Consider the following 15642-nt stretch of genomic DNA (forward strand, 5'->3'; position numbering starts at 1 on the left):
ACTAAACCATCTCAGACAGATGTCTGTCCAGTCTCTGTTGGAAGACTTCCATAGAAGGAGAACTCACCACCTCTCGTGGCACCTGTTCCACTCATTTTTCACGCTCACTGTCAAAAAGATTTTTGTACTGAAAAATGATAAAAATATGAACAATCTGGATAATATTTTTGGTCAAATTAAAAAAAATCCTCTAGAAATTGAACAAATATGTTACATCTTGTATATGCCTATGGATAAAGGAAATACAAATCCTTAGTTATGACAGGAGGTAAATGTTAAATTGTAAAGATAAGTCAGATATGGTGAGGTCCAGTGTAGAAAACTACGTAATCTGTTGAGGTTACTACTGTGTTTTCAAAAATACAACCTAAACTAGTGACATGACAAGGAACTAATGTACTCATATTAACAAAGCAATGACATGACAAGGAACTAATGTACTCATATTAACAAAGTAAATTAATTAAAAAAGCAGCATGGTGGCTCAGTGGTTAGCACTGCAGCCTTGCGGCGCTGGGATCCTGGGTTCTAATTGCACCAAGTACAACATCTGCAAGGCGTTTGTATGTTCTCGCCGTGTTTGTGTGGGTTTCCTCTAAGTTCTCTGGTCTCCTCCCACCACCCAAAGATAAGGAGTGTAGATTGTGAGCCCCAATGGGGACAGCGATGATGATGTCTGTATAGTGCTGGCGCTACATAAGCAAATCATAATAAATAAAGTGGGTTAATATTCTATAACAATAATAAAACAAGACACCTTTTTACAACTTAATGGCACAAAGGCATTTTAATAATCATTTGTAATTTGCTTCCTCCTTTGTGTGGACTTTAACCTGTTAATCATTTTTATTAATTTTTTATTTCCTCTGGTAAACTTTAACTTTACTCTTTATGAAGCACTGATACTTTTACGTTTTCACTCATAGGCCGGTTTGCTCTCTAACAACATGACTTGCACAGAAAAATGGTCGTCCTGCAATGGATTCTTTCTGTTGGTGTTGGCATTGTTGGCTATCGCACTTAACTTGACTCCAATGGTTGCCGATTACGTAGAAGATGGCAGACTCTTCTATAGTCCGATTTCTTGTTATGAATGGTGGCTTCCAGGACTGATTGGCGGAGGCTTACTTGTGAGTATCAGTTGACGGAAAGTATCATTGTGAGTAAAGCTATCTAGACAGAGATCAGACAATCACTCGTTCGGTCGTCAGCTATCTGCTAAATGTTGTCGTAAAAACATTGTCTTTCGAAATTTTTGCCGCAAGGTGTTGGTATAAAATGATTGATAAACATATAAGCCTGAGTTTAGCTCAAGCTGATTGCTTCGTTTAGGGTCTGTTCACATGACAAATTGTTTTCCTAAGTGTTTATGCCTGGAAAGTTCCTGACATACAAGCTAGATGTGTCCAGAGAGGCTCATTAGACAGAGGCCAAACAATTGTCTTTTTGGCGTTGATCTGGCTGGCACATATTGGTGTAGCACAAGAAAAAAGATTATGAAATAATTTAGTAAACTACTTTATTCTCTCTTGTAGACTAGTAAAAAAAAATCCTTTTTTTATAACCTGGGAGCCGTTACACATATTTAATACCAGTAACACATACAAGTTTTTCATTAACTTTTTATAATGTATCCATAAAAACGAATGTACTGAAAAATGAGAAAACATTCCAAGTGGGATGGATTTCAAACAAGAAAATCAGCAATTCCACCATTGTCTTTTGGGTTTTGTTTCTGCAATGTTCTCCTTGTGGTAAAAATGCCGCAGTAAATTTGTTCTACAAGTCAAAAGTTTTACTACTTCTAAAAATAATATAAAACATACATAATTGTGTGGCCATATTCTGAGAGCCATCAATTTTTTATTTTTCTATTGTTAGAATTTGATGCTAGCTTAGGGTTTTTATTTTTATATATTTGTCCTATAGTTTTTATTGATACCAATTCAAGGGTAAATGCGACTTTTTGACTTACAAAAATTTAGGGTAATTATTTAATTTTTAATTAGCGACTTGCATAAAGAATACCTTCTAAAATGTAACTTTTAATAGTTTAGTTAAAAAAATGTATACTTAAGAAAGAGAATAACCTCAATAGAGAGGTAATTAGTTCACCACATAAATAGATTGTCAGAAAATGCCCCCAAAAAACATAATTAAGTGTATAGTGTATTTCTGTCTCTCCCTATACATCCCACAGAGGTTGGCATCCTATTGATAAACGCAAGTGGCGCCACCGCTCAACGTCGACTGACCTCAGCAGGTCCTATTGATCACTGTTCTAATATCATACTGATAGAATACCTGATAAATCCAATTCAGATCCAAATCACATAATCACTTTGGCTACCAAGGTCACTTATATTTAACTTTTTTTTTAAAGGTGAATTGAACAAAAAGAGCGATTCTGCTGTATAATTTTTCTTCTGTTTAGCTGTTAATAGTGTATACTGTTATATTATTAACATAGTAACATAACATAGTTTTGAAGGCTGAAGGAAGACCTTATGTCCATCTAGTTCAGCCTATTTTTAGTGCAGCTGTTCTGCATTGTTGATCCTGGGGAAGGCAGAAAACCCACAGAGTAGAAGCCAATTTTCTCAATAGGGAAAAAAAATTCCTTCCCCTAAGCTGGTTCAACCATCTACCTATAATATTCTGTTATTACTTTGGGTAATTGTACCAAATATGTTACTTTTATTACGCTGTGGAATTAATTGCACGATATGAATGAGTAAAATAAATCAATAAATCACTGAGACGTGTTCCATATTCGAAATACACAAAAGTGATAGGATGCCCACACAATGAGAAATGTCCTCAAAACGGGCACCTAGCACATTCTGAAAACATCACACTTTACTATAAAGTACAATTTGCAAATAATGCACAAAAATGTTTGTGGCTGAACTGGTCAATATGTGGGCTTCAAGTCTGCCTACTTTAGTATACACAGTTGTCTACAAAAACTGAAGAAGTCAAAAATCTTAGCTCTCCAAATGCCACTAAAAATGTAGTTAACAAATATCCATTTTAGGCAACGGAGGGCAGTGAAACATTTCACCCCTTTGGAAATTTAAAAAAAAAAAAAATACAGTACTGATCAAAAGTTTGGACACACCTGTTAATTTAATGGTTTTCTTTGTTCTTATCGCAATGTGCAGCAAAGCCACAAAATAACACAGATGGAAACAAAGAGTAAAGAAATACGTGTGAAACCAACCTAAATATATGTTAAACTTTAGAGTCCTTAACCCCTTCACCCCCAAGGGTGGTTTGCACGTTCATGACCGGGCCAATTTTTACAATTCTGACCACTGTACCTTTATGAGGTCATAACTCTGGAATGCTTCCATGGATCCTGGTGATTCTGACATTGTTTTCTCGTGACATATTGTACTTCATGTTAGTGGTAAAATTTCATTCAAATAACTTGCGTTTATTTGTGAGAAAAACGAAAATTTGGCGAAAATTTTGAAAATTTCGCAATTTTCCAACTTTGAATTTTTATGCCCTTAAATCACAGAGATACGGCACACAAAAAACTTGATAACTAACATTTCCCACATGTTTACTTTACATCAGCACAATTTTGGAACCAAAATTTTTTTTTGTTAGGAAGTTATAAGGGTTAAAAGTTGACCAGCGATTTCTCATTTTTACAACACCATTTTATTTTTAGGACCACATCACATTTGAAGCCACTTTGAGGGGTCTATATGATAGAAAATACCCAAAAGTGACACCATTCTAAAAACTGCACCCCTTAAAATGCTCAAAACCACATTCAAGAAGTTTATTAACCCTTTAGGTGCGTCACAGGAATTTTTTTGAATATTTTAAAAAAAAATGAATATCTAACTTTTTTTCATAAAAAAAATACTTCAGGTTCAATTTTTTTTATTTTACCAAGGGTAACAGGAGAAATTGGACTGCAAAAGTTATTGTGCAATTTGTCCTGAGTACGCAGATACCTGATATGTGGGGGGGAACCACTGTTTCGGTGCATGGCAGAGCTCAGAATGGAAGGAGCGCCGTTTGACTTTTTCAATGCAAAATTGGCTGGAATTCAGATTGGACGCCATGTCACGTTTGGAGAGTCCCTGATGTACCTAAACAGTGGAAACCCCCTACAAGTGACCCCATTTTGGAGACTAGACCCCCCAAGGAACTTATCTAGATATGTGATGAGAACTTTGAACCCACAAGGGCTTTACAGAAGTTTATAACGTACAGCGGTACAATTAAAAAATCATATTTTTTCCACAAAAATGATCTTTTCACCCCAATTTTTATTTTCCCAAGGGTAACAGGACCCTAAAAGTTATTGTGCAATTTGTCCTGAGTACGCTGATACCCCACATGTGGGGGTAAACCACTATTTGGGCGCATGGCAGAGCTCGGAAGGGAAGCAGCGCCATTTGACGTTTTTGGCTGGAATTGAGATCGGACACCATGTCGCGTTTGGAAAACCCCTGATGTACCAAAACAGTGGAAACCCCCCACAAATGACACCATTTTGGAAACTAGACCCCCTAAGGAACTTATCTAGATGTGTGGTGAGAACTTTGAACCCCCATGGGCTTCACAGAAGTTTATAACATAAAGCCATACAATTAAAAAATCATATTTTTTCCACAAAAATGATCTTTTCACCAGGGCTGTGGAGTCGGAGTCGGAGTCGTGGAGTCGGAGTCGGTGCTCATTTTGGTGGAGTCGGAGTCGGAGTTGGAGTCGGTATAAAATGGACCGACTCTGACTCCTAAAATATATAATAAATTGGGTACAGTAATTCAATGCAGGATGTGCTGAATATTTTTTCATAGGAGTTTGGGAAAGTTATGAAATGTCCTATAAATGGCTGTTATATTCCTGATCTAAGGCTACATTCACACACAACGTTTTTCCTGTGTTTTTTGAGGATACGTTTTTCAGCTGCAAAAGCTGATCATCTTTTTAAAAATATGCATCACCTGAAAGGTTTTTGAGCTCATAGATAATGTTTTCAATAGCAAAAGCAGATTAGAAATCTGCTCTATCTATATATCCATTTATCCATATCTGTCTATCCATATCGTATCTGTACCAAAAAGAATGAAAACCGGGTAGTACACCAATATATATTCTGTTCTATCTAAACATCTTGATTATTGGATCATAAAAATGATTAAATGTCTGAGGTTCACATTGTACTACAATAAATTTTTCACTTAAATATAAGCAATATGTGTGGGAGTAGGAGTCGGAGTCGTGGAGTCGGAGTCGGTGTAAGGGAAATTGACGAGTCGGAGTCAGAGTCGGAGTCGCAGGTTTGGCTTACCGACTCCACAGCCCTGCTTTTCACCCTCAATTATTATTTTTCCAAGGGTAACAGGACCCTAAAAGTTATTGTGCAATTTGTCCTGAGTACGCTGATACCCCACATGTGGGGGTAAACCACTATTTGGGCGCATGGCAGAGCTCGGAAGGGAAGCAGCACCATTTGACATTTTTGGCTGGAATTGAGATCGGACACCATGTCGCGTTTGGAAAACTCCTGATGTACCAAAACAGTGGAAACCCCCCACAAATGACACCATTTTGGAAACTAGACCCCCTAAGGAACTTATCTAGATGTGTGGTGAGCACTTTGACCCCCCCAGTGCTTCACAGAAGTTTATAATGCCCGGGCGTGAAAATAAAAAAGTCGTATTTTTTCCACAAACATGATCTTTTAGTCACCATTTTTTTTATTTTCCCAAGGGTACCAGGAGAAATTGGACCCCAAAAGTTGTTGTCCAATTTGTCCTGAGTATGCTGATACCCCATATGTGGGAGAAAACTACTGTATGGGCACACGTCGGGGCTCGGAAGGGAAGTAGTGACGTTTTGGAATGCAGACTTTGATGGAATGGTCTGCGGGTGTCATGTTGCCTTTGGAGAGCCCCTAATGTACCTAAACAGTGGAAACCCCCCACAAATGACACCATTTTGTAAACTAGACCCCCCAAGGAACTTATCTAGATGTGAGGTGAGCACTTTGAACCCCCAAGAGCTTCACAGAACTTTATAATGCCAGGGCATGAAAATAAAAAAATCGTATTTTTTCCAGAAACATGATCAATTAGTCCCCAATTTTTTCATTTTCCCAAGGGTAACAGGAGAAATTGGACCCCCAAAAGTTGTTGTCCAATTTGGCCTGAGTACGCTGACACCCCATATGTGAGAGAAAACTACTGTATGGACACACGTTGGGGCTCGGAAGGGAAGCAGTGACGTTTTGGAATGCAGACTTTGATGGAATGGTCTGCGGGTGTCATGTGCGTTTGGAGAGCCCCTGATGTACCTAAACTATTGAAACTTCCCACAAGTGACCCCATTTTGGACACTAGACCCCCCCCCCCGGAACTTATCTAGATGTGTGGTGAGCACTTTGAACCCCCAAGTGCTTCACAGAAGTTTATAACACTCGGACGTGAAAATAAAAAAATCATTTTTTTCCACAAAAATGATATTTTTGCCCCCAATTTTTTATTTTCCTAAGGGTAACAGGAGAAATTGGACCCCAAAAATTGTTTTGCAATTTGTCCTGAGTAGGTTGATACCCTACATGTGGGGGTAAAACACTGTTTGGGCGCATGGCAGAGCTTGGAAGGGAAGGAGCAACATTTGACTTTATCAACTCAGAATTGGCTGGAATTGAGATCAGAGGCCATGTTGCATTTGGAGAGCCCCTGATGTGCCCAAACAGTGGAAACCCCCCAATTATAACTCCAACCCTAACCCCAACACACCCCTAGCCCTAACCCTAGCCCTAACCCTAGCCCTAACCCGGTACCATGGATATTTATATGCGTCTTTTTGATCGCGCGTTATTACACTTTTTGTTTGGCAGTATGATAATAAATCATTATTTTTTGCTTCGTTTTTTATTTTTATTTTTTAAGGGGTTCGCTAAAGGGGTTAACTAATGGGACAGTTTTATAGGGCGGGTCATTACGGACGCGGCGATACCTAATATGTGTACTTTTATTGTTTTTTTTTTTATTATTTCCAAAAAATGGATTTATTGGGGGAATATTTATTTTTTTTTCTAATTTATTTGGCGATTTTTTTTTTTAAATTATTTTAACACTTTTTTTTTTTTTTTTTTTTACTTTATTAAATAGTCCCAGGTGGGACATCACTGTCCTGTGACAGATCGCTGATCTGTCACATCACAGATCACTGTGACAGATCAGCGATCTGACACAGGCACTGCAGACGGCTTCCTCATGCCTGCGCTTTGCAGGCACTGAGGAAGCCAGCTTCCTCAGGCCCCCGAAGGCCCCCGTCGCCAACTTGGATTCGGGGGCCTGGAGGAAAGGAGCCCCCCGCAGCAGCGCTGCACATTGCGCTGCCGTGGGGGGCTCAGGGAAGCACGGAGGGAGACCCCTCCCTGCCGATGCTTCCCTTTAACCCCCGGTACACCGCGATCATGTTTGATCGCGGTGTGCAAGGGGTTAACGTGTCGGGGCGGTCCGTGACCGCCCCTGACACATTGTGCCGGGTGTCAGCTGTGATAATCACAGCCCACGTGGTGAGCGCCGCTGATCGCGCAAGACGTACTATCCCGTCCATGGGCATAGGGGCCCAGGTCCCATGGACGGGATAGTACGTCTCATGTCAGGAAGAGGTTAAAGTACCCACTTTTGAAAGGAAAAGGGTGGTATTTTAAAGATTTAACACATATTCTAGTTAGTGTCACCAATGTTTCTTTACTCCTTGTTTTTATATGTGATTCTTTATGGTTTTGCTACCTTGACTCTGAATCTACAATGTGCACATTCCAATAAGAATAAGGAAAACCATGGCACAAAAAGGTGTGTCCAAACCTTTGATGGGTCCTGTATATGACAAATACATGGCAGAGAGCTCATATTAATAAGGGGATGATAAATGAAGAGAAGTTCCTGTTTGAGAGTACTTTGGGTCACTGGAAGGCTTTCTGAGCGGGAAAGATTGACTGTGAAATACTCTGTTCTTTGTTGCTGTGGCTGGCAGGGGAAGATAACACATTTCCCTAAACACCCATAGAACCAAATAGTAAAGCAGTATGAAAATCAAAGTCTGAGGAACAGGTGACATTTGTAGACATATCTAGAGGGGACTAGGAATTAGGGGACCACTACATAAGGGCTGACCAGGAGTGCACCAGAGTCTTTTACTTCAGCTAATTTATCCCCCTCTGTTTATGCGTGTACAGCATCTTCTGATTGTTCTTGAACCAAATAGTTTGGCAGAAATTCAGCAAAGAGCACAATAGTTAACCTCTCGTTGATCATTTCCACTTACAGCTAGTAAACAGATGAAACGTAGGGCTTTGCCAATGGAGACAGAGCTTAAAGGGATTGCTTCATTCCGGGTTGTTTTTAACCGCTTCACCTCTGGACCATTTGTTTGTCTTCATTTTTTCTTTCCGTTTGTTACAACTTTGTTATCAGGATACCAGGGGCTCCTTCCCTGTCCCTAAGCTCACCCTGCTCCCCAGATTACTTCTGATGGTGATGATGCCAGGGCCACGTCCCTTGCTGAATTCCTGAATTAGCCCTATATCTAGCCCCCTCCCCCACCCAGGGAAGTGGGGAGTAATAATGTATGTATATACACAAACCAGACTAGAAAGGGAGGACGTAAAAGTATAAATTAAATACCAAACATACAAATATGCACTCACAGACAACAGAGAGAAACACCGGGTAGAAAAGTAGAAATAAACAAATAGGAGAGGAAGAGGATTTGCACACAGTCAAAACACCAAGCAACAGTCACAGATCAACACTCAAAACACCTGTACCAATAACCAACACCTCCACTCCACACCAGGCAATATAAGACTAACACTGGCCATCTAGATTGCCAGAGGCAAGTATATATAGCAGAGGGGAATGGCCAACACTGAACAGCTAAGATCATCCAAGTAGGCAACCTTCAGAGACTCTAATCTGAACAGTTTAACACCTGCACTGCTAAAAGAAACCTACACTGTTTAATATGAAGCAGAAGTGCTCCTAATCAGTACAGGAGGGCGGGAAATCAGACGCTTCAGTATTATGGGCCGTTTGTTTTTGGTAAATTCATGACACTATTCTTACAAGAGCCATAACTTTTTTATTTTCCCATCAGTATAACCGTACAAAGGCTGGTTTTGGGGGTGGGGGGGACAAGTTGTACTTTTAAATCACACTATTTATTTTACCATATAGTATACTGGAAAGTGGGAAAAAAAGCAAGTGTGGTGAAATAGCAAAAAAAAAGTGCAATTCCACAATTATTTTTTTTATTTACCATGTTCACGATATGATAAAACTGACGTGGTGATATGATTCTCCAGGTCAGTGTTAGTATGCAGATACCAAACATAAATAGTTTTGTTTTTTTTTTATTTAAGTGGTTGAAGAAAATTTAGAAATTTCTGTGAATTTTTTTTTTTTCTCACCGTTTTCCGAGACCCGGAACGTTTTCATTTTCCGCTATCTGGGTCTGGCTGAGGGCTCATTTTTGCGCCTTGAGCTGTTATTTTTACTGATACCATTTTGGGGTAGATACAATGTTTTGATCGCCTCTTATTACATTTTATGGTAACGTTGCGGCAGCCCAAAAAATATAATTCTGGCGTTTTGATTTTGTTTCTCATTACATTGTTTACCAATCGGATTAATTTATTTTATATTTTGATAGACATGTCAGAAAACAGCGATACCAAATGTATATTTTCTTTTATTGTTTTATTTTCAATGAGGCAAAAGGTGAGTGATTTAAACTTTTGTGTTTTTTACTTTTTTCATATTTTTAAAATCTTTTTTTCACTTTTTACTTTATTTAATAGTCCTCTTAGGAGACTTGAAGCTACAATCGTACAATCGCTTGTGCGATACATAGCGGGGCTTTAGCTCTCCTATGTATAGCAGAAATCACGGTCTCCTGTGAACGTCGACCACGAGCCGGCATTCACAGGAGATTCACAATGACAGGCACTTGGGTCATCACCAGACCCCCGACTGTCTTGACAACCCATCGGTGCCTCACTATCTCATGACAGGGGCGCGCCGATGGGTAGAATAAATGACGTGCTTCTGGCAGTACATGTTAAATCCCACTGTCAGTAATTGACAGGGGAATTGAAGTGGTTAACAGCTGTGGACAGAGCACCGCTCCACCTGCGACTGTTAAAGGCACATGATAAGAGATTAAATCAGTCATCATGTGCTGGGAAAGATCCATGCTCAGTCTGTGAGCCCGCATCAAGGTCAGGAACACGACGTATGATGTAAACATGTCATAAAGAGTTTAAAGCGGTCATCAAAATATAAATAAATGTGAAAAAAACATTCTATTTGCCAAGGCCTTTGTCTCTGTAGTTTGTCCTCTAATAATATATTTTTTAATAGTTCTGCTGCTACAAGATAAATATGTGACTGGTGCCAAAAGCAAAGACAGGTGAGATCAGATGATTTTTAAAGATGGTGCCTGTAAAGATACAACTCTCTTTTAATGTCCATTAACAAGGGCTCCTTTGCAAACAAAAACAATAGTTGGGTAGTTCATAAAGATCACAGATAAACTGTAAAAGAGCCATGTTTTCATCCTGTAAGAATCTATAGAACTTGTCGCTTTTGCTCTCTGTTTCTGTTTTTCTTAGTTTCCTTAATTCCTTCAGAATACTGAATGAGAGAAGGAGACACAATCGTTCAGCAATTTCTTTTCCTGTTTTTATGGCCAGAGCTTTTTTGGTACAGAGTCCACAGTATTGTGTGAGTTCTTATTACTTTCTGGAAACTTGTTCTTATCACATGTTATAAAGCAAGTAATTACTATGCTCTCACCTGGTGGAGATAGAAACTGCTTGAGTAGTAGGAATATTGTGATAAAAAGAATAAGCCGCTATCTTGCGCTCCTTGTATTGATAAGCAGTATATGGAGGGTTACTGCACCATTTAGCACTTCTAGCACTTATTACTTATTATTTAGCCTTGTTTCACACTAATTTAATAGCTATGCCAGCACTGTCAGTCAAACTCTGCCAGATATCCCAGAGAGTGGAGTGGCACGCCAAGCAAGTGAGGATGAACACTGACAGTAGTGGTGGTCCATCTGGTGTTGTTGAAAAATAGCTCCTGGGACACTTTGGAGAAATGGCCATACCACTGGTTCCACCAAATCACTGTAATTGTACCTGCAATAAAGCTACGTTGTATGGAGAAGAACAAAAGGGATGGCACTCATCGTTCTGAAGTAGTGAGTGTGAACACACCTTCTAGTTACCGACACCTACTCCCACTTAATAGAGTGAACAGAAATGTGAACATACACATAATACAATTATGTCCCTTTTGTTCTTCTCCATACAACGTAGCTATGCATGTTTTTCTTTGGATTGAGCACCCGTTCTGTGGGTAGTTGGCGTGCAGCCCAGGTGTGTGTTTGTACCTATAGTGGCGGCAGTGGTGCCGAATTTTCTTCTTTCTTCTTGGACGTTTGTACCTGCAATAAAGACTATAGGGGTTGGATTAGCGCAGAGGCATAGCTAGGGTTTTGGTTTGAGGGGGCGACACTTCTGAGTGGTCCCCAAACAACCAGGTAACCCTGCTTACAACTATGGTGATGCAGCCTAATAGTGGAGAAGAACTTCAGCCGATGACAGTGATATTACTGCCTTACAGTGAGCATATACTGGCAGATACCAGTCGTACAGAACATGTAATAGATTACAGTACAGTTATTGATGGTGACTTGGAGCTGGCGATCTTTCTGATGGAATCGTTCACTTTTCCCGTCTTTTCCATCTGGCCCAGACTGACACAACAATTTCTTCCAGCCAGGACTCGACTACAGAGATTACATCAAAGACACACCTGACTTCTCACATTCCCAACACCGTCCCCATCTATTCCCAATCTGCACAAACTCCTCATCCTGCTAATACCCCAATGCTGAACCGCTGCTGCCGTATTTTCCCCTATTACTGCACCTGCTGGGTGGTTTTGTGTGCCCACTAAATGGTAAAACAGCCTTCTAGAATACTTATGCCATGTGCAAGTGCCCTAGAAACAAGTTCCCACATTTTGCCTCCTGTGTGCTCTTTGACACTCACAATAACCTGAATTCCCCTATAACAATAAGTGCCCACTTAACATTTAATATTGTCCCTAGTCCCCCCTGTGCAGCTCCTCTCTACATAGTATGGTGCTCTCTTGTACATAGTATAATGTCCCACACTGTATAGTACCTCCCACACAATATACTGACCCCTTTGTAGCCCCCAAACTGTTTGATGGCTGCAACATTCTGTGATAACACCCACATTGTACAAAGACCCCACATTATCTCCTATGATACCCCCTCACTGTAATCCCCACACTGTATGATGACCCCCTAAATAGCTTCCATATAGTATAATACACCAGGTAGTCTTCAATGTTATATAATGCACTTCCTATATGTCTCTATTTAGTATAATGCACTCCCCATAGGCCTCCATATAGTATAATGCAGTCCCCATAGGCCTCTATAGCATAATGCACTCCTCATAGGCCTTAATATAGTATAATACACTCCCGATAGGCAGACTCCATGTAGTATAATGCCCCCCCATAGGTTTCAATATAGTATAATGCACTCCCTATAGGCAGACTGTATATAGTATAATGCACTCCCTATATGCAGACTGTATATAGTATAATGCACCCCCAAAGGATGCCTGCATATAGTATAGTGCACTCCCCATAGGCAGACTATATATAGTATAAAGCACCTCCATTGGCAGACTCTTTAGTATAATGCACTCTCCATAGGTAGACTATATAGTATAAAGCACTCACCATAGGCAGATTCTATAGTATAATACACTCCCCATAGGCAGACTCTATATAGAATAAAGCACCTCCATATTCAGACTTTATAGTATAATGCATCCCCATAGGCAGACTGTATTTAGTATAATGCACTCCCCATAGGCAGACTCTATATAGTATAAAGCACTTTAATAGGCAGACTTTATAGTATAATGCATCCCCATAAGCAGACTCTATATAGTGTAATGCACTCCCCATAGGCATACTCCATATAGTATAATGGCAGTTCTAATAGGCAGATACTATAGAATAATGCACTCATATAGGCAAACTCTATATAGTATAATGCACTCCCCATAGGCCTCTATACAGTATATTAGATACTCTAAAGTTAGACTCTATATAGTATAATACACTCCTCATAGGCAGACTATAAATAGTATACTGCAATCCCCATAAAAAAAAACAAAGAAATACAATGCTCACCTCCAGTCCTCGTTCCCCCTCTGCTCTGAGTACCCGCACATCTAAGGACAGTGGGGGCCAATAATGACGTCATCACGCCCGCTGTCAGTGTCCGTGTCATTGACGTCACACGCAGAAGGGAAATGATGGGAGATGCTGCGTGATGCTCCCTTTCTCATCTATGCTTTCAACTGTCTCGGCATACAGCTGATATACTGTAGATGAACTTGCAATGACGTGTGCCAACACCGGGCCCTCCCTTCCTGTGCAAAGGCCACATATTGGCTGGGTGGCAGTGCAGGGAGATCGAGTCTTCCTGCTCTGCCGCAGAGTGTGACTGTATGGGCGCTGAATGAACATTTGTTCGCATAAAGGCTTAAACACGATTGGTGGCAAATTATATATTTAAAAATATCCCTATTTGGGATCATTTAAATATAGCAAAAAAAAATTATAAGGTGTAAAAATTGGATAACTTAACCCCTTTACCCCCAAGGTGGTTTGTACGTCAATATGAACTATATTTTGCCATATTTTGAGAGCTATAATTTTTCCATATTTCAGCTAACAGAGTCATGTGACAGCTTGTTTTTTGGGGGACGACTTTATGTTTTTATTGGTGCCATTTTCTGGCTTTTTTTTACATTTTTTGATCACTTTCTATTTGGATTTTTGATAGGCAGAATGAACAAAAAACAGCAATTCAGGATTTTTTTTTTAATGCTACGCTTGCGGTAAAATTGATAAGGCAGCTTTATTCTTCGGGTCAGTACGATTACAGGGATAGCACATTTATTTTTTTATGTTTTTGCGCTTTTTCACAATAAAAACTATTTTGGTAAAAAAAATATATTTTTGCATTGCTTTATTCTGAAAGTTATTTTTTTTTGTTTTTTTGCAGGACAAGATGACGTTTTCAGTGGTGCCATATATTTATTTATATTAATCTTTTTGATCGTGTTTTATTCAACTTTTTGTTTCGGCGGTATGATGATAAAGCATTGTTTTTTGCCTTGTTTTTTATTTAATTTTTTTTTAATGGTGTTCACTAAAGGGTTTAACTAGTGGGACAGTTTTATCGGTTGGGTAGTTATGGATGTGGCCATACCAAATATGCTTACGGTACTTTTATTGTTTGTATATTTCTTTTTTCATAAAAATATCTATATTTTTTAAATATGTTTACAATTTTTTTTCACTTTTTTTACTTTTTGAATTTGTCCCACTATGGGACTATCATTTTTTGCAGGTTGATTTCTTGTATAGCATGGAGATGCAAAAGCTTGCTCCCGAAAGGCTGCGATCAAGTTCGATCGAAGTTTTTTAGTGGTTAAAGTGCTGCGTGTCGGCTGTCGGAATCAGCAATCGTGTGCGCACAGCGTCTGTTTGCCAAAAAATCACCTGGACGCATAGATACGACCAAGGTCAGTGCGTACCAGGCAAACTGGAAATATAGGGATAAAGGCAAAAAAGAGATTGGTGGCAAATTATATATTGAAAAATATCCCTATTTTGGATCATTTAAATATATCAAAAATAAAAATTATAAGGTGTAAAACTTGGATAACGAAGGAAAAAAGTTCTTAGAGCAGTTATATGAAAGCAGGGCTGCCACCAGGAATTTCAGGGTCGCATACTGGCAACATTTTTGGGCCCCCTTGAGACCCTGCCCAGGCTCAACTCCAGCTCCGCCTCCACCCTCCAAACCATTCACAGTCCCACTGCCCACTTTTGGAAAAACTTCACTTCTGCGCCAGCCTTCACCAATCACACATTAACAGTTACCATTGAACACCATATCACATATATAGCCAGCAGCTTTTGTTTTGGCCAAAAGATTCTTTAAGCCACCACCATGACAAGATAGACTCTTTTTGTCGGGCCCTACTCGACTCTGTCCTAGGAAATATTTGGTAAAATATCCAATATTCTTTTTAGGTATATTTTTCTTTATTTTTCTTTAACCCCTTTACCACCAAGGGTGGTTTGCAGCACGGTGGCTCAGTGGTTAGCACTGCAGCCTTGCAGCACTGGAGTCCTGGGTTCAAATCCCACCAAGGGCAACATCTGCAAGAAGTTTGTATGTTCTCCCCGTGTTTGCGTGGGTTTCCTCCAGGTACTCCGGTTTCCTCCCACATTCCAAAGACATACTGATAGGGAATTTAGATTGTGAGCCTCATCAGGGACAGTGATGATAATGTGTGCAAACTGTAAAGCGCTGCGGAATGTTAGCCCTATATAAAAATAAAGATTATTATTTATTATTATTATTAATGACCGGGCCAATTTTTACAATTCTGACCACTGTCCCTTTATGAGGTAACAACTCTGGGACGCTTCCATGGATCCCGGTGATTTTGACTGT

The 15642-nt window shown here is 39.6% G+C and overlaps 1 protein-coding gene across 1 annotated transcript in view; it reads left to right on the forward strand.

Annotated features, from left to right (window-relative positions):
• The first annotated feature begins 909 nt into the window (after positions 1–909).
• Positions 910–15642, forward strand: part of TM4SF20 (transmembrane 4 L six family member 20) — a 43119-nt gene continuing 28386 nt past the window's right edge. Inside the window, exon 1 of the mRNA XM_073565168.1 lies at positions 910–1130. Coding sequence (XP_073421269.1) covers positions 948–1130 — 183 coding nt within the window. The 5' untranslated portion in view covers positions 910–947. The remainder of the gene's footprint in view (positions 1131–15642) is intronic.

The sequence above is a fragment of the Dendrobates tinctorius genome, unplaced genomic scaffold (genome assembly GCF_039654945.1).
Source record: "Dendrobates tinctorius isolate UK_male_01 unplaced genomic scaffold, ASM3965494v1 ptg000572l, whole genome shotgun sequence".
Classification (NCBI taxonomy): Eukaryota; Metazoa; Chordata; class Amphibia; order Anura; family Dendrobatidae; genus Dendrobates; species Dendrobates tinctorius.